Raw genomic sequence first — 27927 nt, forward strand, 5'->3', positions numbered from 1 at the left:
ATTGGATTTGGGACATGTTTTACAGGGCTAGAAAAAAAGAGAGCGCAGAAAAGTGAGGCGTGTTTACAAGCGCTGTGCTGTGAAAAGGCCCGCGAACGAGTGGCGGCCATATGGAATGGATAACCCCGCGAACATCTGCCCTCGATCACAACCACGCATCTCCATCAGACCTGTGGCTGTGACCTTCACAGGGCGCTCGGGAACATCTGGCTCCCTTATTCTGCTCCCATGGACCCCCCTCCCAAAAAAAATAAATTGCATTATACAGACAAACAGGCATATAACAGTATCCATATAACTGTTAAGTACTACTAACAAAATAAGTGAATGCAAATCTGTAAATTCCTGAAGCTCAGGTTAAAAATTGCGAATTAATTCATGTCTATTTTATACTTTCCTTGACCACATCTCCTCATAAGTACATTTTAAAAGGAAATGCTGTATTGTGTTTTGTAGTACTCGAAGGCTTGGTCTCGGAATGCTCTGATCTTGTTCTCGGGTTCGATGATCTTGACTACAAGACTGATTCACGAGTTTTCCTATCCAGTGTGCAATACAAAACTGTGCAAGTAAACAGGCAAGCCTTTCAATGATGTAGTTTCTCCTCACACTGAGAATATTCCTGGTTTGAGACCCGTCATGGAGGCCCTTCTGTGTGGTTAATTGTCTGCATGTTTTCTGTTTTCTTTCCCAACTAAGGTAAAAAAACAAAACATGCATTTTGAGGCTAATGGGTGACTCTAAACAACACAGATGTGTGAATGTGAGTGTGTGTGTGTCTCTGTCTCTGTTTGGTTGCCTTTGTTTGCCGAATCGCCTTTCAGTCGTAGGTTCCATTCCCTATCTATCGAAAGTCTCCTTGAGCAAGACACCGAAGCCCAAATTATTCCCAGTCAATGTGTTAAGCAACTTGTATAGTAACCACCTCTATTGGTGTGTGTGTGTGTGTGTGTGTGTGTGTGTGTGTGTGTGTGTGTGTGTGTGTGTGTGTGTGTGTGTGTGTGTGTGTGTGTGTGTGTGTGTGTGTGTGTGTGTGTGTGTGTGTGTGTGTGTGTGTGTGTGTGTGTGTGTGTGTGTGTGTGTGTGTGTGTGAGAGAGAGAGAGATATATACTCATTTGATACTCATTGTGATATACACATTTTGATAATTTTCGGACCTGACCTGAAAGAAGGATAAGTGGAGTTCCTCCTCTGCTGACCTGTCTGGCCGCCTTTGCAAAAGACTCTTTTGTATGTCTGCCTCTAAATCCGTTGCAGGAGAAAGGTGATAAATGTATTGCTGGCCAGCTGCTCTCTGCTGTTATCAATTCATCCCACAAAGATGTGGCATATGTTAGAGGATCAAATTTCTTTGTGTTGTTTTCTAATTTAAAAGAGCATAAGGTCCAACTTCCACGCAGCAATATAAACTCCTCACCTCAATAATTGTATCAGAGTGTAAGGAGCTTACTGTAATTACAATATTGTGTTCTTAGGGCTGCAAGCATGGGACATGAAACACAAATCGCTCATTTCTAAATTAAATGGAGACTCGTCGGACGAGAAGCAATAGCGGAGGAGCACTTAGGGATTAACGTTTAATATTTACAGCACAATCACAATTAATCTGACAATGTGTTGTGTGTTTAATACCTGGGCTGACTGCTCCCCAGTCTTTATCAGGGGTTCGCGCTGTGGGGGGGTGATTGCTGCTTTAGAACTTGTGACCCATATGCGACTATACTGAAGGTTTGGCACCACAACCAATGGAAACTTTTAGTTTAGAGAGCGGTTTGATGATATTTGGTAAGTCTATGATCACGGTGGTTTGCTGACCCAATTGTCAAATGCGTTGACCCCATTAAACTACCGGTACATGAGAAAAGTTGATTGAAAAGAAAGAAGCACATTTAAGAATTTATGTAATACTTACTCATTTATATATTAAACTACCATGAGGTGGAAAAACAGTGACTATGTTTAATAATACGGCAAAGTTCCGGCTCAGTTTACAAAAACTTGAACTTTTGTGTTCTATTCATTTATTCCTTTACACTTAAAGGATGCAATGTTAAAGTCATCAACAGATCATAGAAACAAGTACAGTCATAAAATAGCAGTAAAATTATACAAAGCACAACACAGTGAAATCTAGCATGAAATGTCAGTGCGTCAGGAGTTACCATGGAGTTCAAACCATTTTTTGTCCTGGATATCCTCAAGGAAAGGTTGCAGACGTATTTCAATAGATGCTGTAATAGAGTAATAGTTATGCATTGCAACTTTCAGCAGCAGTAGTTTCAAATGTATTCAGGTCCTATAAGAAAAGTATTCATAGTACAAGAGATGATTCTATTAGGTAAAGATTATCTGGTGTACAGCAGGGGTGTTAAACACATTTTAGTTCAGGAACTACAAACAGTCCAGTTTCATCTCAAATGGACCAGAACAGTAGAATAGTGGCATCATAACCCTCAAATTTCTTTGTTGTGGCGCAGAATATACATCATGAAAATGTCTAGTTTCAGAAAACCTGACAATTACTACCACAAATGACTACAGTCTCAACATAAAACCAACTTATTGAAACCTTCTGGTGTAAAATACAATGAAATGTCCAAAAAACGTCTATCAGTGCACGTTTTGAAAAACTCAACCTGACAGCATGGCTTTGAGGCTATAGCTTCACTGATATCTTAGCTCAGACCTCAGTGTTGTGTTGTGCCTACGACTCTTCTGTAAAAGAGTCCATGTTTACTTTGAAATTTCCACAATTTCCCGGATGGGAGCCTCTTGTGTGCCGATTTCGGCCCACAAGCCTTATGTTTGACACCGTAGTACACTGTAATCTGGCATGTGTTTGGGGAAATGTGCTCTGAATGTGGAAGAAGAAGAACCCTTGTAAGATTGGCAAAGTTATACTATTCTACTCACTAACGACTGTTTTTTTTCTTTTTGAATGTATTTAAAAAAAAAACAAGAATAAAGCTCCTTCCGCCGGAGTTCTTGGTGCCTGCAGTGCTGGGGCTGTGCTTGGCTGGCGTGTGAAGGGTTAACAGGAGGAGGCGCAGCAGCAGCAGCGGTCAGCTCTTCTGGGTGGAGTGAAGTTTACACATGTACTACAACAAATTAGCTCGGAGGAGAGCTTTTGGAACGAGTTGAAGAACACTTGAATAGAGGATAATAATCCGATCAGAGAAGGAGCTGCGCCCCCTTGATAGAGAGGGAGAGAGAGAGAGAGATGGGTGATGTGACTGAGGAGTCGCTGTTGGATTATTTCCACTCGGCCGGAGGCGACTCGTTCAGGGTGAAAAACGCAGATCTACTGAAGACATTTAAGCCTTTTATTGGCCACAGTGACCTGCAGCTGCGTGGTGAGTTCGCGCTGATGCGCGCTGGCTCCGTTTAATCTCACGTGGTCGCGATCATTCAGTATAAAAACATGATCAGACCTCGTGTTTGCATGGCAGTCCTCATATCTACACTTTAACCAGCTCATTCCATTGTTTCCTGCTGTGGATCATACATCTGGTTTGAATTAACGGTTTTTTTTGTTTTTTGTTTTTGTTGGTTTTTTTAAGAGTTTGTGCAGGAATTGTGTAATTTCCTCCCTCAGGCCAGTGAAAACACAGGATCCTCTCATCATTAAAATATGTCATCCTGCAGTGTCACATGAAGGCCCTGCAGCTCCTCCCAACACTGGATCCATCTATCTGTCTGTGGCTGATCTGTTTTCCACCCTTTGAGCTCAGGATCCTCTGGGTTTCTCTCACTGCTCTTCTCCTCCACCCACTATATTTTTACAGATGCTTATGCAACCCTCTCCTGAATCACTGCTTACAACACAATTCTTCTCATATTTGGCCTCTTCTGACAAGTGCTTTTGGGAGTATCTTTATATAACGGTTTATGCTTTTTTTTTCATATGGTGAGTCTTACAAAAACTCCCAAGTTATGATAATTTTGAAGAGTAGAAACCACACTCTTGGTTGAAAAAAAAAAGAAGTATTTATTGGAAATGCTTATTTGGATCTACCCACATCAGGAAGTTCATACAATTTCAAGGCGAATGCGGTGATATTAGTGCCATGCCCCATTCCACCACATCCCATAACTGCTTTAGGGATTGAGACCATGCAGGTCATTGGAGTCCAGTGAACTCTTCCACCAGTTCCAGATGATTTGAGCCATCGGAGGTTGGCACAATATAGCCATAAAGGAATGGGTGTAGTCTTTAAACCTTCCTCGAATGATACCAAGAGGTCCAACATGAGCCAAGATCTCCCCCACAACATTACACCACCAGCAACAGCCTGAACCACTGATGCATCAACTTCAAGGTTCAATGTGTTTTGCGATGAGAAATGAGCTTCTGCATCCTTTGGCTGAAAACAGCCAGGCTTGGAGTTGCTTTTGCCCTTCGGTCATCGCTAAAGTCTGAACCACAGAACCGGTTGTGTGTATTCTGAAAGCTGCAAAAATAAGCTGCGTTTTAGCATAGCTTGTGGTAATAGACATTAAATGATTTGAAATGGGCAAGATAATGTAGCATGTCGATCACAGGGCGGACGCCAGAGGTACAAATATAAAGTAGGGATGGCTAAAAACAGCAAAGTCAATAAACTGCTGCGCTCCTGAAATGCTGTTCGTGGGAACCGCAGACGAGCGTGTGATGAGAAAAGGGAAATGACATAAAAATTCTGCCCATGAAGAAAAATGCCACTTTTATTTGGAAAACAAATACATTAACAACAGATAATCAAGTGTTTATTTCAGGGATGTCTCAGGGGCCAGAGGCGGCCCAATTTCATCTTCAGTGGGCCACACTGGTAAAAATAGTGATATAATAACCTTTAAATTTAAACTTTAAAATTTTTCTTTATTCTGGCACCGAGTGTACATGATAAAAATGTATATGTATTCACAAAACCAAACTCACCAATTCATTTTTATTTGATCATTCTGAGCTTTTCTTTTCTTTTTTTAAATTGCAGCAGGTATTTTGGCGAGGTGAACCAAATCAGCTGGTAGCTTAGATTAAACAGTTATTCCGTTATAATGTGCATAATCTGTCCAATATGTGCTGTTAAGTTGGATTTTCACTGCCCCCAAAAAGCAAGGAAAGAGCTTGTACTGTTGCTTTTACCTTTGGCACTGTTTGATTTCCAAACATATTGTAACCTCCTGAAATGATTATCCAAAGTGACCTTGTATCCCAGCGTGTACGGTCCAGATGCCATGTCAGCGGTGCAGTTGTTGACAGAGGTTTTAGAGAGCTGCCTTGATACTCGGCCATCTGACACGGCCGTCCAATTAGAAAAGTGCTTCCCGCACATTTAAAAGTCTGTTGTAGCATGTGGCGGCGGCTTTTCATGTTGTAATTGTGATGATAGTGTTTTAATCATAATTAAGACCACATGCATGACTGGGCGCGGGCCGCTAAATGGGGGCGCTTTTTCATCAGAGTGCAAAACTGGGGCATGGTGGGAAGTGTAATGGTGTTGGGGGGGGGGGGGGGGGATGGATGTGTGTGTTGCTTGATTTTTGCAGGCCTGTAGCTAATAAATAACCACCATGTATTCTTTGACCCGCTGTGCACACCGAAACATTCTGTTGTTGAGACAGATGTAAGTGGCTGCTTCCTTGGGCTTTCCTGTTGTTTTGAGTGTGACCCGTGCTACTGCCGTGCTACTCATGTTCTTTCCGTGCACGGCAGGAAAACGGAAAGACTTTAATTGTGCTGAGCTGCATGCCGATGTGCATCTATAGGCATGAATGGAATACCTTCTGCTGGAAGAAATGTTGTAGCTTGCGTAGCCGTTCTGGCTTCTTTCTATGCAGAGTTGGTGCTTCGTCACACATTTTGTCTGAATATCCGTTGACTTGTGTAAACAAGAAACAGAAATCTTTATCTGATTGATTCTGTCAGCTCCTCAGCTGTTGTTTGTTTGGTTTTCACATGGAAGATTTAGTGTTTGTGGCTCTGGGCTAACTGACATGTTTGGATTGATAACACATTTCCTCTCTTTTGAGATCAACGATCCTGAAAGGACAGCTTTGGGGAGGTTTTGCATGGACGGATGACACTGATCTGTCTTTATAACTCATCAGATGAAGTATTTGAAACCAGAAGCTTTGATTAAAAACAATAACGTGTCATTCAAACTACACTTTCATTCATAACATGCTGCTAAGCCATCAGAGAAATGGTATAACCCTGAATACAAACCGTTATTTCACCATCACTGTTGTACAAATTACTGAGTTACTGGAGTTGCTAGCTACACAAAGTAGTGGAGTTAAATGGGTCCTCCTGTATTATTGTAATGTTGGCGTGTCTCATTGGCTGTGCAGCTCAGTCTTTCGGACTCCTCTGGGAGGAAACAAGCAGCAACAAAAAACTGGAATGAAATCTAAACATGCAGAGAGAATCAGACAGACTTATGCAGGGAACGTTTGTTTCATGCAACTAATACTTGATATCTACTCGGGATGCAATCTAATGTTGATGTAGAATGGAGTTGTCTCAAGATTGATGATGTGCACCTCCTGCATTGAATAGAAGTTTAGAGTAATGGTAACTGTGAGGAACGTGGCTTTGACTAATGCTAAAGGTAACAGATAGCTTGGTGAGCTCGACGGAGAGAAAGAGAGCTCCTCCACATAAAGAGCTCACGGAAACTTCTGGAAAGTGATTATATAACGGTAATACTTTTACCACTTCACTATTGAAATGTATAGGCAGTCTGGTTACACAGGAGTTACTTTACACTGTGTTACTCTCATCACGTCATATACGGGAATATATTGATGTTGTGGCAGGACGAAGGATGAGGCCTGAGTCCTAATGGCTGCCACAATGTAATAGATAACATAGGGACCGATTATACTCTATAGTCCACACCCTCCCCTAATGTGATCAATATATTGGTACGGACAAAATGAATAAATCCAACTTGCAATCCCTATTTTTGACTTATTTTGGCAGCATATTATATAATGTGTGAGTTGATTGCTGCTTTTGCTATATGACATTGCATTATGGCTACGCGTAGCACTTTGGTACAAAAGAAGTGTTAGAAGTTGTTTGAAATAATTTAATCAGCTGCTGCTGTGGCTCTGTCACTTTCGCATGATAAACTTTATCCCTCATTGAAAAAGGTTTTACTTTAAAGAATTCAAATCAGAATCAAACCATTATCGCCTGGTTAAAACTTGCACATTTTTAGTGCACAAAAACAATAAAAGCTGAGTTAATTTTAGGCAAAGAAATAAATGTAAAACTGAATACTACAGTAAATGATACAGACAAATGAGTTACAAAGCTAAAACAGTTTATACGCTGTTTATTTCATCTGCCAATAATCTTCACATGATGTAAACTCACACTCACTCTCATTTAAAAAGCATAATTTTTCACAATGTCACTGCTGAGTTTTGCATTCTCTTATCATGCTTTCATAAGCTGCTCATATTTTTGGCACTAAACGCACACATTCGTCATTAAATGTCTTAAATTCAAAGCTATATAAAGATTCCTGCGTTGACTTCAAGTTTTCTCTCCTCTGCAGCTAAATACAGAGAGGAATTCAAGCTCATCATCGACCGGATCGCTGTGGTGAAGTCAGAAAACGTGAGTGAACCGCTTTAAATGTCTTTACCTTTTGTGGGAAAAAGCTGTGTTTGACGGATTTCCCTGTCACCATTCGTCCACGCTGAGTTATAAACAGGAAAATGTATCGTTGCCATTGAAGAATCACTTAAACTGTTTGAGACTGGAGGAGTCGGTTGATGTGTTTACTTTGTACCCACGAGTTTCTCCCAGGAGACCGCAGCTGCACTTTGAATTTCTTCTGGAAAGTATTTTTTTTTATTAAGTATTTTCACATATTGACTTGATTTTCCCCTTCTCTTTAAAGACTGGTATGACGTTTTTGGAAAACGCACTTTCCTTTGCTCTCATGTCTCTATTACGCGTCACGGGCTGACCAAAATACACTAAAACATACGAAACAGATTAACTCAGCAGCGTTGTTCATTCTCCTTCGCACAAAATCTAAAAAAAAAGAAAAAAATCACTAAAGATTATGCTTCTGAGCATTTTGCTTGTGATCAACTCAGAAAAACACCATGAGGTACATCACACACAAATAGGAGTGTTTAAATTAGAATTTTTTTTTTTTTATGTATTAGGTCCAGTTTACATGGGGATAATCTGCAGGAGAGATTCTAAGAGCTACAACACAGAAATGGCTCCAAAATGCCTTCAAATAACGGTTGTAGTGTAGCCAGCTGTGTTTTGATACCTTTGCACTTGGTTATGTAAATATATATTTGATAGAAACTGGGACAAAAGGCTGTCTCTTAGGCCTTGTTTACAAAACAACTTTTTCAAGTAAATACATAAAACCTTCATAGTGTTTTAGCCATCCATTTACACAATAACCATGCTTGCAGCCACTGGAAATAAAACTATGACAACTATTCCTAAGGTGGAACTTTCGTGTTGGAATATTAATTCATCACCGCGACTGCATGAGTAGTTCTGTGTTCCATAAATTCAGGTTTGTGCAGTTCTGTCAGTGTGACCATTACTATTAACCTCCATGTACTCACAAACAACAGCACCCACTAGTTGCCATATATGAGAACTACATTGTGTTCAGTGTTTCTGCCGTTTCTCTGTAAACGGACATCGTTACCTTTTAAATGTGAAACCTTCCTGACACAAAACTGCAAAGACAACGTCTGTCTTTTCACTTTAAAATGTTATGTGAACATGGGCTTAAACTGCGTTACTTAGCTGATAGTTAAAAACCACTCACCAGTAGAAGTTATGTAAAAAAAAATAAAAATAGAGCAACTACTTAAAGTTAACTTAAAACTGCAATGTGATGTCACTTAACACAGGAGTATCCAACATTGTTAAATAATCAATACAAAAGAGCTCTCATGGCTAATTCAGGTATTTCTGTCCCTGGTTCTGCTTTTTTTTAATTATATACAGTTTAAGAGCATGGTCCAAAAAACATCAAACTACAAAACATAAAGAATAAAGACGAAAATGAAACGTAAGAAAAGAGAGTGAAAATAGCCAAACTTCATTAGAATGGCATCTGTACAGTGCATAAATAACATTCAGCTATAAAGTAATGTTTAATTTCATATGACAGCTCATCTGAGGGACGATCATGTCGTTTGTCATCCGTTTGCAGATTAGTGGATTTTGTTTCTATTTGTCAAGTCAAAAGTTGAACCGGTCATGAATGTTACTCCAATTTACATGAATCAGACCTCTAAAAGTGTCGACCGCTATGGAATATGTTGTTTAGAATTTGACGAAACTTGTGTCTTTTAAATGACTCAACCTTCACTGAGATAAAACTGCAAAGCTTCATATTTGAGATTTGGTTCCATACCAGCTGAGTCTTGACTTCAGCTGCAGAGACGGTCAAACTTACTCAATCGTTCATATTTGAGCTGCGTTCAGATTTTAGATTTCTGTTAATCTTTGGCTCATGTGATTTTTGTGTGTGGCTGTTAACATTATGTTGTAACAAAGTCTAAGCAAACACTATTGTGAGCAGATAACAAAGACCTCTGTACATGTTTTTGTCTTTCCAAACTCCCAGCAGAGCAGAATGAAGATTATTGTTGCACCACTGTGACGTAAAAGAGAGATTAATGGAACGTGACTTTTTAAACTTGGGTCACAGGGTCCAGTTTGGATAAATATGTCATGTCTGATTTTAAAACAGGATTTTTTGCTTTCCTTCAAAGGTTGTTTTTTTTAGAGTGTAGAAAACATTGTTGTGGAGTCCATTTCTATGACCAGAACCATACATTACGTTTATCCTTTATGTATTCTTTTCTATTATGATTTCATAACAATCCATTTGGAAAAGGTGCTACAGGCAGGACCAGTGAAGTGAAACGACAAATAAAAGGCAAAAAAGCTGTGATGAAATAAATACTGGGTTTCAAAGTTATTTAAAACCAAGGATTGTGAACGTTTGAAATAATTTCTTTTACTGACAAGATCGTCGGGACATCAGTAAGGCATCAAACTAAATGTTTAATTTTAAATACATTTCAAATTACATTGCAAACTTAAGTATGGCACACTGGAAATATTCTCAGAATTCTGACAGGAAAAAAAAATCCACCCAGGCAAAGGAAGAACATGCAAACTCCAAACAGAGCCAACAAGTTGAGACTAAATATTCTTTTGTCAAGACTTACAAATGGAATCATCCAGGGAAAGAGGTTCATGGGTGTTTGTTGTTATGGATTTGCAGTGATGATCTATACTGTTGCTTCCATGCCAGGCTTTTTTGCTCTATTCTTGGATTTAGCTTCATTTATGTATCCTGAAGGCATTGGTGTTGTACCTGGATGATGTCATTCATGCATATTGAGGTAAATTGTAGTGTTTGATACAGTGGAGGGTGTCATGCAGTGAAATGTACATGACCAAGTCCTTGTTGCAGAGAATGGAGAATGTCAATACACGTAAAGTGTGCAGAGGCCTAAAGGGACATGAGAATTATTGCTAAACATTTCTTAGTCGCGGTGAAACAAATGTGACTTTTCCCTATTTTCTTAAAGCTGCGTTGTGCTATTTGTCCATTACAGGGTGAGAAATATCTCATCCTGAAGAAGAAATACAGACACTTGCTGCACGAGCGAGACGCAAAACATCAGGGCGCAGGCGGACTCCTGCCGAGATGCCCGAGTCCGGCCAGGACGACAGCCACCGCACAGTGGGAGGTGACTGGCGCACCCGCGTCTCCCCCTCAGCAGAAGGAGCGGCAGGACGAGGCGGCGGCGGCGGGAGACTCCGATGGCGCCATGGAGGTAGGTTCAGAATCATCCTGCTGTTCTGTCAAAGGCCAAAAGTAAACTGTGAGCAACGGCCCGCGCCAAACCCTGTTTTTACTCTTTATGCCAGGGAGCATTTATCTCCAAACAAGGTCTTCTTTGTTTCCGCATGTGTCGGCGTCTAATGACAGTTTACACAGAGGAACACTGTGGAAGAGGGGGGGGGGGGGGGGGGGGGATAAAGCTCTTTTTGCTGGTGCAAATCAAAGTTCACTACTGTCAGACGAAGGAGAAGGTCAAAGGGCTTAAATCTGGCATAATGCACAGAGCTGGTTAAAACTAATGCACACCAGCCCTCTGCGGTTGTAAAAATGAACACTATGTGCTGGTGGTTTGATGCACAGTAATCCTCTGAATGTCCTTTTACATATTGTTCATACTATAAACGTGTGTATTTAATCCTAGATTTAACAGACTTAATGTATGTTATGCTGCTGCTGCTGCTGCTGCTGCGTCCTCACACATGTTTCATTTGAAACAGGCACTAGAGTAAACATTATCCGTCCACACCCAGATGGTGAAGGGCGGAAAAAGAGAAGGCGCAATGCTAATGATGGCTGTGAAACCGACTGAATGTTTGTCGATGACATTTTATTTACCATGAGAAACTCCCTAGAGATGTATCATCGGGTTTTGGATTCGGTCCCATCATATGACACTCAAAGTTAGAACAGCAGAGCTCAAAATGAAAGTTAAATGCATAACTATATGTGACCAATAAGTGTGACAGATTAACATTATTAAAGCATGATTTTGGGAAACAAAAACATAATTTCAGGATGCTAAGTCACGTTTTGAGGTCATGATTATGAGATAGATAAATAGATTTAAATGCTTTCAAACATGCTCTTCTCTACTTCTCATCCCCATATGATTTTGTTGTTGTTTTTCTTTCTCTTTTAAACCAATGAAGCACCTGTTACATCAACAAAGCAATTCTATGTTTGGATAGATGAAATATAGATATGCTTAAAACCCACCCAACTACATACATGCAATTGACCCTAACCCTACCAGTCTTCATAATAAATACAAATAGAGCAAGACAATAACAAATATACAGAAGAACAAACGGAAGCACAAGAGGAGGGGGGAAAACAACTGTAAACATCCAATGTCTGTGTTTCTTCTTGTGGTGTCAAATCAATAGTTAAGCTGTATGATATAGATCGTTTTTTAAAAGAAATTGATTATGAAACTCTGTTGTATTGTAATATGATGAAATGAGCTCCTCAGATTGTTGGACCCGGTCGCCTCTGAAGCTGGTGGTTGGTTCTCATAGATACTTGAAGCTTTTAAAGGTTGCCATTGGTTACCTTTGCAATTGTGGAGTGGGCCAACAGTGTTGAAAAGAAAATGTAGATTATTATTTGTTTTCAAGTCTCATCTTTGCGCTATTATTTTCACAAAAACAAAAATGCACATGTGTAATAAACCAATGCAAAGATGTACAATCAACCCATCCTATGATGCAGAATTAAAACCAAAGATTGAAATTGGTAAATGACTAACTTTTTCCACATGTGCAAGTTGATAGTAACAAGCATGACCTCCCCCTTTAAAACGACAAAAATAAAGGCATAATTGTGTTTGTATTTTAACCTTCAGTACCAAAAGTTCACTCCAGGGAGGTTAAAATACTATAAAAATGCTGATGCTGAGAGATACTGTATGATTATTATTTATAGTAATCGTGTTTGTTTATTTTAATTACATTTCCTAAAAGTACAGTGAAAGTATGTCTATTTTCTTTTATTTAATTTTCAGGCAAAATCAAACAAAGAAAAGAGTTGAAATGGTTTTTTTTTAATGGATGAGCCATATATCACCAATCACAACCTGAACAACAGCTTTCAAGACGTTGACAAAATGTCTTTATCTGTTGTTGATATAGTTATGATGTGCTCTCCTCAGTCCCTCTGAATAAAATGGAACTGCAGAGATAGATTCGGTGTATTCGTTGATAATGAATATCTTCTTGTCCTGAAAGATATTTAGATGACTGATGTATGTTATAACAAATGTCTTTCCCACTCCAGCAGTTCCTCCTTCACCCACCAGGTGGTGCTGTGTAAATTACCCCGCTTTACCCCACAGTGTGCCTGCTGAATGTCAGTGGGAGGAGGACCAGTCAGGGGCCAGAATCTGCATATAAATTAAGTTGCCTGTTATTATGTTAAGCAGCAACATGTTGGACCTCATTAGAAAGATAATAATCATTTGGGCCCATTAATGAGATGGGAATTCATCCCGAGAAGAGATACGGGACTCTCCCTGATGGTCTGCACAATGGATCCATAAAATATGTTGGAGTGTTTTAAGGCAGTCCTGTAGACAGATGGTGTGTTCATTCGGGGTGTTGGTGAAGTCTGTTTTTTTTTTTTTTTTTGTTGGTTCAGGTTAAAGTTGAATGTTTTTTTTATTTAAGTTATTAGTTTAGCCCCAACGTTTTATAGGAAATGTAATCAGAGACACCACAAACAGTGACAGGAAATGACAAATGACATTGTTGCTGTAGATAAATAGTCTTAAGCCACTTTATTTAACTATTCAAACACACATCTGATTTGTAACTTGAAGTTTAGTGGGTGACATTTTGTGTTATTTTTGTGTGTGTGTTTTTTTCACTTCGAAGCGTGTCTGATTTCAACATAAACTGACAAAAAGTCCCAGGAAAGACGGCTCCTTTGTGAGTCCATCACTGCGTTTCATGCATGTCGGACAAAAACCGTGTCAAAGATGTAACTCCACCGAGCAGGCGAGAGAAAAGACTGTTAATGACCATGATATCTGTGACATGGCTGAAAGTGAACCAGATAGCAATAACAAAAGGAGCAGATTCAGACCAGTAACACGCTCCACTAAACATGGCCTTTTTTTAAGAGAAATGTTGTCAGCTCACACATGAGTTTAATTCATTCATGCATTGTCACATGAAATGCAGCAAATTTGCAGCTGTTCCTTTTCGTAGGGGGCACATATCCTCCACAACACAGACGAGACGAGCGTATAATCCCTCTATGTTCTGCAGCGCTTTATCCAACTCGGGAGTCGCTTCATTAAATCCCTGCAGTCTGTGGATGAACGCCGTTTACACCCTGGACGGGACGCCAGTACGTCGCAGGACCAGCACGGTTGTATTCAAACGGACGGAGAACTGACAAGCATAGGATGAACATGCAAACTCCGCACAGAGAGGCTCCTCAAAACTAAACTCAGCGAAGCACGCAATTATGTTGTTAAATGTTGAACTCAAGACATGTTTTGCACTAAATAGACACTTAAATTGTTTAGCAGAGATTTTCTGAATTAATCCATCACATTAATTCATATTTAAAATGAACTCATTTTAAATTTGCAGAGCACAAATGCACAGCGCATTGGAGCACAATGTATTGCAGTTCGGTCTTTTCTGTGACAAAACATGGCCTTTTAAAAAGCGAGAAAAAAAACAGCGATGTGTGTTTTCAAACTATTGAAATATTAAATGACAGTCAAAACAACTACTGAGCAACTACAGGCGCTCCTTGTGTAGAAATACAGAGATCTGAGAGGGTTTCCATTTGAAATTGTTGGCCCTCGCCAGTTTCTCCCATCACAGCCGACACTGTTATTTTGTTTTCTGAGTGTTAACATCGGTCTCCACCAAAATTGAAAGAAAGGACACGAGCCAGAGTGTAATAAGCTGGATAAATACCATCCCACCACTTTTCATGTTCAGCATGCTGACGTGTGACAGTTTGTGCTGGTGACATGAAAGGCCCGAGTGTTTTAACATCATGTCTCCATGTGATCTGAGAACAATTTGCAATCAAGTCCTCAGACGACTCAAGAAGAAGGGAGGGAAGAAGAAGAAAAAAAGTCCTCTCCTCACATAAATCAGCCAAAACGACATTTTCACACACTTCTTGAAGGCTGCCTTCGCTGCTTTCTCACTCCACAGTGACAAAAACACATGGTCTGACTGCAAAGTGTGTTGTTTTCTTTCTTTTTTGGGGCTAATTGTTAATTGGATTGTTATTCATCGCCCCCCCCTATGTGTGAATGTGTCACCTCTGCCTCGCTGTTTCATTACCTCTCTATCTGTCTGATGCCCTTTGATCATGACTTGTTGGCTGGAAAACATCACTGCAGTGTGACGAGTGCGTGTTTCCTGTGATGCAGGGTAATGCTGCGTGAGCATTATACCTGATAAAAGCTGGGCTCTTCTGTTTTTGTGTGTTTCAGTCAGAGTCGGAGCAGGATGAGGAGTGTACGGGCAGCATGGGCTCCGCTGCCGTCGCTGTAAGTCAACTTTAGAGTCCATGATCTTTTTTTTTTGTGTGTTTCAGTGCTTCTCTGAAAAGTGGCGGAATGACTTCAGTCACTGCTGCAAATAATACAATTCAGTGGTTATTTGGGCAAAGTAATATTTATGCCAGTGACACATTAGCTGAATTGTCAGTTGTGTTTGTGTCAGCTTGACTGATTCACTCATTAGCTGATCAGTTTGTGAGAGGAAGATGCTCTAAAATGTCAATAAACAAACACATTTCAGTACTGTAGTAGTGTGGATACAGGCCAGTATTATTTGTAGCAACATATATGTATAATCAATTATTTACACACTTCACGTGTAAACGTATCCACATCCCTGCAGCATATAACCCAATTCAAACCACACCTGCATACAAACCATATTCAGGTCTAAAAACGAGTAGGAACAAGTAAATATTATTTCACCCCGCCCTTCTTCTATGTTCAATATGTTCCCGAACGTTGTACAGCCCTGTTGTTAAGTCCCTGAACTTTCATAGATTTTGACAATATGGTAGGCTTTCCAGGATGCATCGGTCGACATGTTTCATTGCCTTGTTTTGGGCAGAGGTGTATGTATGCAACAATAATTCTTTTGTGCTTCTGTGAATCATGAAGCACTTTAAGTTGCATTTAAGCTGCCTAAAATGTGCTATATAAATGAATATTGATTGATTCGGTTAACAGAGAGAGCCAGCAGCTCTGAAACAAAAGAAACGAGTAACAATACCATAGTGGGGTGGTGAGTGGGGGGAGGGTTATATTATCTTAGGTAAAATTGCTTTATTCCCAGCACTGGTACCATATGACTACAGAACATCTGCCTTCATTGTAGAGTAGTTGTTGAAAGAATTAGAGAAGTGAAAGCGTAAACATTTTGACTTACCGTCATCATGTCTCTCTGAATGTGTCACTTAGCGGTGACTTGGTTGGTTCTAGGAAATGGATAAGAAGTTTTGTGTGTGGGCGTGTGCGTGTGTGTGTGTGTGTGCGTGTGTGTGTGTGTGTGTGTACGTGTGTTTGTGCATGCTAGCTGGATCCGATAGAGAAAGAGTGGATCTATTCTGCTGCCGGTGCTCGAGTCCCCGACCTCTCCCAGCTGCTCCGACAGGACCCGTCGCTGGCTAACAAGAAGGTAGCATACACCTTTGATATCACTCCTTAAGGGGAAATTCCAGTTTAAGAGCCAACATTGTCCAAACGTATTACACTGATTTCACATGACTCAGGTGAAAATGGATTGGTTTTTTTTATTTTCTTCTCAGAAAATGTTTGCGTTTACACAGCAACGTTTTGAAAACAATATCCGTTTGCACAGAAATGGCACAAATGCTCAAAACGATGGTTTTCATGTTGGGCCACTCGTAGGTGCTGTTGTTTGTTTTTGTAATGAAACCACACATGAGTGCAGACAACATTATGCTATAGATCCTAACAATGGCTGGTGCACAGACATTTGTATTAATAAATGACAAAGTTGGATTGCTATTTTGGGTGACTCATCTATAAAACCACCAGGTCCCAGGAGAATATGAACTGGGAGTCATGACACTCTGGAGGTCGCCATTGTTGTTATTGTCCATCTACTGGTGCAGGTGCAGAACTATTTACTATGGCTGTGGTGCGCATGCACAGTAGCAGTGCTTCAGAAAAATTGCATTTAACCCCGTTTACATGGAGCCGTAGTTTTTTCAAAAATATACGTTGTCAGTGGCTCCAAGTACCATTGTCATGTAAATGTAGCCTCAAAACACAATGGAAGTTTTGCATTGTCCCTCAAAAATGTTGTCGTATAAACGGGGCCTGAATCTCCCACAGAAACGGATAACACTATCTATTTGCTTGTGCATGCATTTTCTTTGTAAATCAGGCCTTAAGTCATAGCTTTAAAACCATGAAAACACTTAAGGACATGCATGAACATATCTTACTTCTTGCATCCACGAGGAATCTCAACTCCTAAGTGTTCAGACTTGTCCAACTTGGACTTCCAACTCAATAAAGTTTTTTTTGTACAACTTCCACTCCAAAACTTTGATCACCATGTTCAAGAGAGCAGTTTAAGATGATTGTAGCTCTGTGCGATGGTGTATTGTCCTGCCATTGGACGATTATTTACTGTTGGAAATTCATGGCCATGGTCGCAAACATTACTCAGGTAGGCTGTGATGCATAACCAGTTATTACATTAAGAGGCTAAACACGAGAACGTCTGGCATCAACTACAGAGTAAAAACCAACCAATTGAAAACACAACCATACTTCTTATCAAAATGATTAACTATATAACAACCCAATCCACATTAGCATATCATTGAACATCATTACTCGAAACAAAGTTTATTTAACTCGGTCCTGTCCTTAAAACACCAACACTTCTCTAAATCCTTGAAGTCGAGTTGATTATTCATCACCAGACTTATATTAATTACTCTATTAATATCAATATATTTTGTTATAATGCATTACTCTTTTAAGAAACATAAAAAGAAGTCTGTTTGTCATCTAGGAAAACAAGTGCTTATATCCCCATATAACCTTACTTGTATTTGAATTTATTTTAGTTGCTGTTAAAAGGTTTTCTGACTTGGTGTTAAGTAGATACATTTGAAAAGTTCTCAATCGACAAGAACAAAAGGCATTGATTCTATTTTAATTCTGCTCAGATTTACTTAAACATTGAATCAGTGACTTACGTTTGAAAAAAACAAACAACTTGGATTTTATTTATTTACCAGACAAAACTTTCTTGAAGTGAAATTTCAGTTGTTAAGTTAAGTTGTTCGTCGTCACAATTGATGAATTGATTTTTCATTCCACTGATTTATGTTTCTCTGCTTCTTGTTTTCCTTGTCTGACCCCACCAGGACTTCACCTCAGTGAGTATTTGACAAGTACTTGAAACTTGTTGCATTTGTTGGTGATGTGGTATGTTGCGGGATCTGAAGTTTTCCCCTCTTGTTTTGACACATGGCGTCTCCTGACTGTGACCGTGGCCGCTCCTCTCAGGGGGTAAGTCTGATCCACCAGGCATCTTTCTGTACCTCCTGTTCAAATCCAAACTTCATTGCATCCTTTTTGTTTTTTTACACAATTTGGCTCTCTGAATCAACTGATTCCTCCCTCTCAGACCTGCGTTTTGCTTGCGTAACTTTCAAAAGCTGTGATTTTTCCGTTAATAGCGTTCTGAGAACCCTGTGCTAAAACACCCAGATCGCGCATTTCAAAGGTCCACTATCAAAAGGATTATGAAAGATAGCTTTTTAGCTCCTGTGCCCCCCTGACAACCTAAATCCTTTTATTTGTCTCCCTGTGCGCTTAAGAGATTTGAGCTCATGTTTGTTGTCCCTCCCCTGTGTCACAGTTCTCACACCGTCCTGTGGCCATGGCAGACCACCTTCTAAGAGTAGCCCCTAAGCCCCTGAGCCATCTCCACCCAGACAAGATAGCAATGGCCGCCATTGAAGTGTTTGGGAGATGAGGGAGAGGGGGTTGGAGGAGATGGAGGAGGATTAAGGAGACTCTTATTGCCCCACAAAGACTTCACCCACTTAAAGATAATCTGAAAGTAATAGAGCAGGCTGGGATTAATTGTAGAACAATGCCAGTTGTGTTCCTGGGAAGGTGCTAAGTCCCCCTCTGGCTTCTTTGATGTCCCCTCTGGACCTCGGCCTCGCCCTGCTCAGCAGTGGCGGGTGACTTCCAACAGATGACGTGCAAAGATACTGACGGCATCAAAAAGTCAACACGCTGTTCGAGTTTGAGTCTTTAAACGCAGAAGTTATCGTATCAAACCCGTACCCAAAAGCGTTCCATTTCCCTCAGCAGAAGTGTAGCACACATGGCAGACTGCGAAGCACATGTTTGAGCAGGACTGAAAGGATTACTCTTCATCCTGGGAGGACTTAAGTGTTTCCTGTTCTGACCAAATGTTTGTGGGGATCAGGTGGACTTATAAATATGCTCTTCAAACAGTCCCTCGGAGGTAAACTCACTTAAAAGTGAAGGCACAACACAGGTTATCTCGCCTCTAAATCCCAAATCTGGCTTCTCTCCCTTCTGCTCCGGCTCTCCTGGCAATGTGGGCCACTGCTCCTTTCCGCGACGGACTTCCTCTCCGCCACAGTTTGTAAGTACATCATTAGCCCATCACTCCTACTCTGTCTTCCTCCGCATGCGACGGGAGACGGGCCTTTGTGTGTCTCATGTCCATGTCAAGTTGTCTTCAGCTGCCACTTCCTTCACTGGGGAGCAAGTGGCGGCTGGACAGAGCAGTCCCGTGACAAATCAGACAGGTGGGGTGGGGGGGGGGGGGGGGGGGGGGGCACAGGAGGAGGAGGAGATACCCGGCATCCTGTTTGGACTCGTCCATCACTCCTGCCCACTGGGGGAACCTGCCGAGCCGCCTGTCACACGGCACTCCGGCCAATCTGTCTCGGGATGTGACAGCAGAGAGACAAAAGAGATGGAGACACTCTAGTCAGATGGCATCGATCACAATCTGTCTCCGTGACATGCAGCACAGAGAGACATGAAGCAGCTTCTTCTCTCCTTTCGCTGGACAGAAGAGTTTTTTTTTTTTTTTCTGTCAGAAGCTGCAGGGCAAGTTTGTTGTGCGTAATTAGCATAGTTAGCATTTACAAGTCTGAAGGAGACGTGCAAAAAGTCAACATGTGACACCCCCCCCCCCCCCCCCCCCCCCCCCCCCCCAATCCTTGTACTTAGCCGCCTGCCAGACGATGTCCAAATGTGATTAATAGTGACACTAAAAATACATTAATTCACCTGAAACTCAAATATGCTTTACAATTTTAAATCACAATCACAGTGAAAGCTGCAATAATTGGAACGATTTTTGATTAGTTTTGATTAGACAATGAGGAGGGGAACATTATATTTTTAACAAACTATTGGTGGCTAGCACTCTAATAAGTTATTAGTATGAAATGCATGCATGTTGATCTGAAAACTTGTATATTAATATACAGACATGAGGTTAATTTTTCATTAAATTTGAGGCTGTCAGGCTCTTTGGCCCTGCTGTGTGATGTTTTGTACTAGAAAGATGGAGATTACACATAACTTAAAAAAAATAAAATACTATGGCTTATGTAAAATGTAACATAGGGGAAAAACTAACAAAACGTATTCAAAGTGGTGAGCTGATATATTTTACAGTCTCGGTGATGTCGCCCTGAAGTGTATAAAAATAGATATTAGGGTATAAAATGCTTGATAAATCTCGGGAACATTCTGTGTAAGGGTCTGGGGCTGAAATTATTTGTTTTCCCCCAAATGTAAGGTGCATTTCAAGTAAAATATAATTTTTATCTTGTTTCGTACATGTTTTCAAACATTGAGGACCTAAACATGGAAGAAAGTCAGACAAATTAAATCAGTAATGTTTGATTGATAGACTTTTGTAGTTTTTAGTCTATGGGAGAAAACCCACGTATGCACAGGGAGAACATGTGAACTCTTCACAGAAAATGATGTATCTTAGTTTAGTTTTGAGTCAGGTACTAAATCGTATGTAAAAAAAAAAATCTGGTAATAAACCTGGTTGGATTATACACGAATTCCATTTTATACTGAATTTGAAAAGTATTAAGTTTAGGGTTTCAAACTTTAATAATGTAACCTGATCACTTTTGATTTGTTCATTTTCTGAAGCTTCAGTGTGAATTAGAGTTAATATCAGCTGTTTTGATTGTTTTGCTGTAACCGAATCCTCCTCATAAAGGTTAAAAAAAACAAATGAAGCCGTTTCAATCATGAAATGAGGAGAAAGCAAAGAAATTAGTGTTCAAACGGAGGGAATGGAAGCAAAAGGTCAGCAAAAAAATGCTAAAGTAAGGTATAATTACTAGACAGGTTGACATATAAGTACAGTAACATTGTAAAAAAATACTTCATCTCTTTCTTCTTCAGAGTGACGGAAACTGAGGCAATGTTTTCATAGCCATCTACAGCTAAGACGTAATTCTCAAATGGTTCCTGTTTGATTCGCCGTATTAAAGGTCGTACTGCAGGGGGGACCGATGTTACTTGGCCCACATCTGCACCTACGCTGCTTTCTTTCACCTGTCGCTGGCCCGTAATTACCAACTCCGAGTGCGGCGGGGTCAAGCGGCCCCCGGTCGGACAGGTGGACGTGGTTTGTGCTCTGGAGTCACGTGTCTGTTATTTTCACATCACATTTGAGGACACGCTGAGTGGATCTCCAAAGCTTTTCCCCTCCCTGACATGCGCTGACAGTACTGCGCTGATGTCTGGGTGGGTCTCCCCTCTGCGGGTCACACTAACATCATCAATCTTCCCCCCGGTGACAGGCGGCCGGGCCCCCCCACCGTGGGCACAGTGCTGTGTTGTTTTGTAATTAGGCTCCGTTAGATGGCAGGAAACCATCTCCCCATCCCTCCTTCTTACCAGCCCTCCATCCCTCCTGTCCCCTCCTGTGCACAGCTGGCCCGCTCAGCTTGTAATGACGCTACAGCAACCGGCGGAGCATGTGTTATTAATAACACTTCTTTTCCTTATTGTTAACAGACAGCTCTGCACTGGGCGGCGAAGCATGGCAACCAGGACATGGCCTCTCTGGTGGTTGATGCAGGAGCTGACGTCAACACCAAATCAGTGAGTGCACGCTCACTGACACTCATCCTTTCATTGATTTAAGAAACTGCAATGGAAGATTATTTTTAGGACTTGGTAAACGCATGCAGATCCTTAAAATATTTTGAAACCCTTGACTGTTTGATATGCATTCTCAAAGAAAAATATGACTTCTTGGTGTTTTAGGAAACAGATCCTGATATACTAAGAGGGTAGTACACAATAAATTGTACACTTCAATAGATTTCACTTCATTTTCCATTTTCAGACATTAATCATTGAGCATTAACCAATGTGGATCACGCTCACATTATTCCATATGAAAGAAAATGAACATGCTGAACACATTATGTATTTCACAAATATGCATCTGTCTTTCAGTTCATTAAAACCAAATGCAATATATACAAAATGGATGAATGCAGCATTATGCAATGTTTATGCAAAGACTGTCTGAAATTGCTGTACCTCTGTGGGGTCCTTCTTATCGTTGGTGCATTCAAATAGAAAATAGATGCTGTACCCTAACATTTGCGTCCCCTGCTCGATTCATCCAAGATTGTTCATCAAATCTTAGTCATGTTAAGTCTTACGAACTCAAAACGTTATTAAACCGCGTATGTGACAAGTGTGCAGGAGATTCAACACTCATGTGAGTTATATGAATCTTTGCACTTCTAAATACCAACAGAGTGACGGATTGCATTTTTTTTTTTTTTTTTTTATGTCGCCAAACACGCAACGATCCAACTGTTATCCACGGGGGTCAGTGAAGCCGAGTGCCGTGTGGGGCCGGGCTCACCTGGAGGGGGCTTCAGGGGGCCGAGCAGCAGGGAGATATTTGTACAGAAGGCACATTTAAGAAGCTTAATTTATAGTAAATGTAATGGGGATCAAATTAAATTACAAAAATAAAAACTAAATGTCATACTAGTTATCATAGTTACATACCTACTGGACTCTGTTTTAGAGGTTATACACACTTTGGGGATTGTTTAATTAATTACTGTAACTACTCTACTTATAATGGCAATAATCATATTTTGTATCTTCCACTAAACAAGCCACCTCAAAGTGGTGTGTCACAATGGCACAGAAACAATTTGTTGGCATAAACCTTATTGAATTATAGCAGCTTGTTTTGGTGCGGTCTTTCTCAGATTGTGGCGCTGGCTTTAGAGATCTGTACGACTCTTTCCAGTCCAATCCGTCTACATTTAGAACGCACAAGTTAAAACAATCACAGAGAGCTAAACTACTGTACACAAAGTAAATAACACAATAGAAACTTTTAAAAGGGGCGACCGTGGCTCAGGTGGTAGAGTGTCTTTCGGAGTGAGCGGTCGGAGGTTCGATCCCAGTCTACACCGGTCTATGTGTCGAAGTGTCCTTGGGCAAGACACTGAACCCTAAATTGCTCCCAGTGGTTCATTAGCGCCTTGCATGGCAGCTCTGTCCCATTGGTGCGTGAATGGGTGAGTGAGCTGATATGTAAAGCGCTTTGGGACTACCTCAGTGTGGTTAGAAGGCGCTATATAAATCTAGACCATTTACAAAAGATGAATGAAATACAATCTCAGCAACATTCAAATGCATTGTTAAATAGAAATAAATGGAGAAACAATATTTGTTGGGGGTGGGGTTGGGGGGGGTGCAGTGTGGTTTAAGCGTTGTGCTCACTGATTTCTTCTTCTTGTTCTTCCTGCAGCACGTGAGTACACGGGCCTGTATCAGCTGGCGGTGACTATGTATGTACAGTATATTGTTGCACCTGAAGGGGGAAACAACATGGCGGCCTCTCTCTTTCTGACCTGCGCTGCAGCGACGTGACGCCACTTAATGGTCTCTGTGAAGATCCAGCTGTGCAAATGTATCACAGCAGCACGTGTTGTGGGGCCACGGGAGCCCTCTGCTAATAAATCACGTCATGTCATGTTAATTGTTTGCCCAAACAGTGCAACTATGTGCCCACATGCGCAACTTTTTACAACTCTCCAATTTTCAGCGAATTACCACGCAATTATGTTTTTATCATTATCTGCTGTTTCCATAACCTTTGCTAATTTGTATATTTTTTTCACCCTGCTGCTTTCATTGGCTGCGCTCTGCCCTGGGAAACTCCAGGGGGTAAGTCCTGAAACTTATTTTCCACAATTCCACTCAGTGAAAATGTAAAAGTTCCACTATTTTAGTCCTTTATGTGTCAGTAATGAGATTCCCAGGGGCGTGTTTGCACACCAAGCTACTTCACTGATGTACCTGAAAGGAACTTCACAATAGGCATGTTTTGCCCTGTTTTTCTTTTTGTCTTACATCGAGTGTTTTTGTCCCGCAGGGTTACACACCTTTACACATCGCAGCATTACACGGCCATCAGCACGTGCTTGACCTGCTCATACAGACATACGGTAAATTTAATATGTAGTAATTTAATTCTAAACCTTAAAAAGTTAAATTTTTATTATCTTAGCATATATTTATATTTTTCAACCTCTGTGCATTTACCTTTAATATTTCAAATAAGTTTCGCATTGATGGTATTTATTTTCACTCTTTTAGAAAATTTTCTTTTTCACACAATATATTTAAAAAAAACTTTTATAGATTTTAAAGGTTTTTAATCATATTATAAAGCTATTGATTTGTACTAAACTGAATGAAAAAAAACATGGCTAATCAGGATTGATTGTACATGAAAATGCATTATTGTAAAATGTTGTTTTTTATATGAAACAACACCATTCATCTTTTTTTTTTTTTTTTTTTTGCTTCACTGAATGTGAATTTCTTTCAATCTAGTAATTTCCATAATTGAATTGATGGGGATTTAAAAAGAAACCATTGAGTTAAAAAGAATATTCGCGGTAACTCCATGTGTAAGTTTAGTCTGCGTTTAGATTATAAGCTGCAATGTATAAGATTTTATGTAATTTTTAAATAATTTAACATCCAATTATAGGGAGAATGAAACAAAACAAGACTCCAAAGTAAATTTTTAAGAGAAATTTGTGAAATGCTGCTTTTCTGATCACCAAAATCTGCCATGTGCAGTACATGTTTGAACCACAAAATGGTGCATTGAGTCAGTCAATGACTGGAGGAACAATATACAACCGAGGAACTTTTACAAAACACCCCTATTTAGCAGAAGCACACAACTGTTCTTCATTTTCAGAGAGTTCTGTTTTGTCTTGTCAGGAGCCAAAGAAAACTTACGGGACTACAGCGGCCATCTTGCCTGCCATTATCTGACCCCAAACACCAAAGAAGCAGAAGGTCCTGTGGACGAGTGTGACCTGAGTGAGTTCCTCTGACTTCTGCTGATAAAATCAGTAACAATAACATGTACAAATGGCGCTTATGATATTCTTGCAAAGAGCATGTACTAAAATTACAACCATAAGTAATAGTGTATATCTACTGTAAAGTAATATGATGACTATACAATTCATGCTTATTTTCAAGGATTCAAGGATTCTTTATTGTCATATCATAAAATGATACGAAATTTGGACTCAGGTCCCGGTAAGCCAAAGTAATAAAAATATATATAACAGGAGCGTAAAAATATATACAGAAGCGTAAAAATATATACAAGGGATAAAGTGAGGAAGTGGTGGTGAATGTAAAGTGTTTGTAGTGCAAATTAACAAATTAACTAAAATAAACAAAACCAGCTAAAAAAAAAAGACCATTTGCATCACTACATTATATTACGACATGTGTGCATTTATCACATTTTCAGAGGATATTTTTTATACTACGACAATAATGTAGCAACAACTAGTGAAATGTTATTCCAATATTGGCTCAAGTATTTTATGAAGCTATTGGAAAGTTTTTTTGTTATTGGCTTTATTACATTTAGAATTGCCAAATCTTTATTGGCAGGTTTTACATTATTGGTTGCTGCAGATATTATAGTGATTTTATGTTGGGTTTTTTTTATTTTAGAAAAGAAATAAAGTCAAAATAAGTCACTGATGACTTTGCCTGAATTTTCTTCCATATTTGTGATGTCATAATGGTGTTGATCATTTATGTTACAGTTTTGATTGTTTAAAATGAGAGAAACAAACTGTTTCCCTTTAACAAGAATATTATTAGTAGTAGTTGCAGTAGTAATACTAAAAATAAATTTTCTGGACAATTGTTGTTTTCTGGGGCTGTAATCACTATGAATGGGGAATAGTGTCGACGCAGAGAGGGTGTATCCCCAAATGGACCTGTTTCTCCTTTACATTAACTTTTGTTTCTTCTGGCTTCAGACTTCCAGGTGACTCAGGCCAGAGAGCGGAACAAGAACAGAAAGCTGGCCTTGTTGTTCCACTCCAAGAAGAAGTGGGGCTCGGCGGAGGAGCTGGCTCCCATCGAGGAGGAGAGGACGGCGTCCCATCAGCTCGCCCTCCCTCCCTTCAGACCCAGGAAATTCTCCCGCTGAGGAAAGAAAACCGACCACATCACAGTTTGTACTTAATATTCACACACACTGAAGTATTGAAGTGTGTATTACACGCACACACACTCTCACATTTCTCAGTATTTAGCTCAGTGAAGAAACGGGCACTTCGGGTTTTATTACAAACATCCCTCTGCTCATATTTGAGATATTCATGCCGACTGCATGTTGAAGTGTTTCCGAAAGCTTTAAAATGTTAATGAATGTTGACAAATGTTGGAGCTACATGCTTTACCTTGTTACAAGGGTTGCAGTGATACCAGCTTGGATCGAAATACCCCACGCTGGACCTCCACCTCTCAGCAGAGTGGCCTCAGGAGGCACTTTCTGCTGTGTGGAGATTCTTCAGGATAAAAAAATAGTTTGTGAATGATGTTCTCGGCTTGCATTCGCCCACATATTAGAAACTGAGGACATGATTGTTTTTCCCCTTATTAGCAATGCTATTGGCAAAGGATGCTAAGTTCATGCAGTGATGGTAATGATTGGCGCTTTGCCACAAAAGTAGTTTTTTTTTTTAGAGAAAGCCATGCCTCAGTGCATGGATGAGGTTAAACCAAACTCATGTATTTAAAATCTGATTGATCCTAAGATTAAACTATAGCGGGTGTCACAGGGCAGAAGTTGGACACACTAAGTGGCATCCCTGTTTCTCACATTATCTCCAGTCTTTTTTATTTAGCTCGCCTTGAAATGAGCTCACGGAGCTATAAAGAATATCCCAAAGTGTCCTGATCAGAAAGGATCCAGTCACTTGTATGGATGTACATTTTATAAGGGAATATTTCTCACTGTGGGTTTTGATCTTTGTTGCTGTGACACAATTCCTTATTGATTTTTTATTTTGCTCGTGTAATGATTAACATTATTCCTGCAGATTATTATTCAATTTTAAAAGATTTTGAGTGTTGTAACTTGACTTTGAGCAGATAATTCAGCTCTGCTACTTAATTCTATCATTTTTCCTGGTAACTTCTCATGTTTGAGGGATCGCACTTGATTTGTCTGTTACGAAGTGCCTGTTAACTTTTGCAAAATAGAAAAAGAAAATGCACTACGATGTTGTGTTTTTAATTGTACCTACTGTTTTAAAGCCTTTCTCATTGTTCATTGATGTGATTTGATGCAAAAAAAAAAAAAAATTGCTTTTTTTAATTTTTTGTTTTATTCTCAACATATTTCTGTGCTTTTTGTTACACCCTGTGTTTTAAGCGGACCATATCTTGGAGTGCCTGCCGTCGTTACATTTTTGCACAATATTTATACAATGAAGATATTTTGGAATTAAAACCACCTTTTATAAAAGCGGCCCTTTGTTCCTATTCATTCAAACACTGAATTTCTCAACATCAAACTCGACTCGAGTCCCTCGGCAGCTCCTCCAACTTGTAATAAATCTTCTTTTTTTCTCTCCACAATAACGCTGTTTTCTTAAAGCTGCCTTTGATCTCACTTTAACTACCTGACTTTGTGGGCTACAGATGGAGTAAATATGGGCCCAGCTAACACTCCATAAGGCTTTAGACCCTAATTCCTGATTAGCTGAAAAGGACAGCACTTGCTTTTGGGTCCTGGATATCAGACGACACAGAGGGGAACCGAGGAAAGTGTTTTTGTGCTTCATTTTTGAAGCGGAGATGTTGGGAGCGAAGGAGGGAGGGGGGGGGGGGGGGGGGGGGGTTCTGTAATAGATACT

At 40.1% G+C, this 27927-nt stretch overlaps 1 protein-coding gene across 1 annotated transcript; it reads left to right on the forward strand.

Annotated features, from left to right (window-relative positions):
- Positions 1–3130: 3130 nt before the first annotated feature.
- LOC308130478 (ankyrin repeat domain-containing protein SOWAHA) lies at positions 3131–27533 on the forward strand. Its single transcript, XM_080496881.1, has 15 exons — positions 3131–3354; positions 7552–7613; positions 10616–10837; positions 15089–15145; positions 16191–16292; positions 18025–18036; positions 18167–18169; positions 18522–18625; positions 19133–19286; positions 21707–21793; positions 23481–23487; positions 23616–23899; positions 24108–24180; positions 24971–25072; positions 26041–27533. The coding sequence occupies exons 1-15, from the start codon at positions 3222–3224 to the stop codon at positions 26211–26213; spliced, it is 1575 nt and encodes a 524-aa protein (XP_080353007.1). The 5' UTR covers positions 3131–3221; the 3' UTR covers positions 26214–27533.
- The last annotated feature ends 394 nt before the right edge of the window (positions 27534–27927 follow it).

This window comes from Blennius ocellaris (assembly GCF_963422515.1).
Source record: "Blennius ocellaris genome assembly, chromosome: 5".
NCBI lineage: Eukaryota > Metazoa > Chordata > Actinopteri > Blenniiformes > Blenniidae > Blennius > Blennius ocellaris.

Bases quoted from the DNA above. Each gene is read 5' to 3' on its own strand.
- LOC308130478 (XM_080496881.1), top strand. From the start codon at position 3,222: ATGGGTGATGTGACTGAGGAGTCGCTGTTGGATTATTTCCACTCGGCC. The intron at 3,355-7,551 runs GTGAGTTCGCGC...TCTCCTCTGCAG, and splicing joins CAGTGACCTGCAGCTGCGTG to CTAAATACAGAGAGGAATTC. The intron at 15,146-16,190 runs GTAAGTCAACTT...TGTGCATGCTAG, and splicing joins TGGGCTCCGCTGCCGTCGCT to CTGGATCCGATAGAGAAAGA.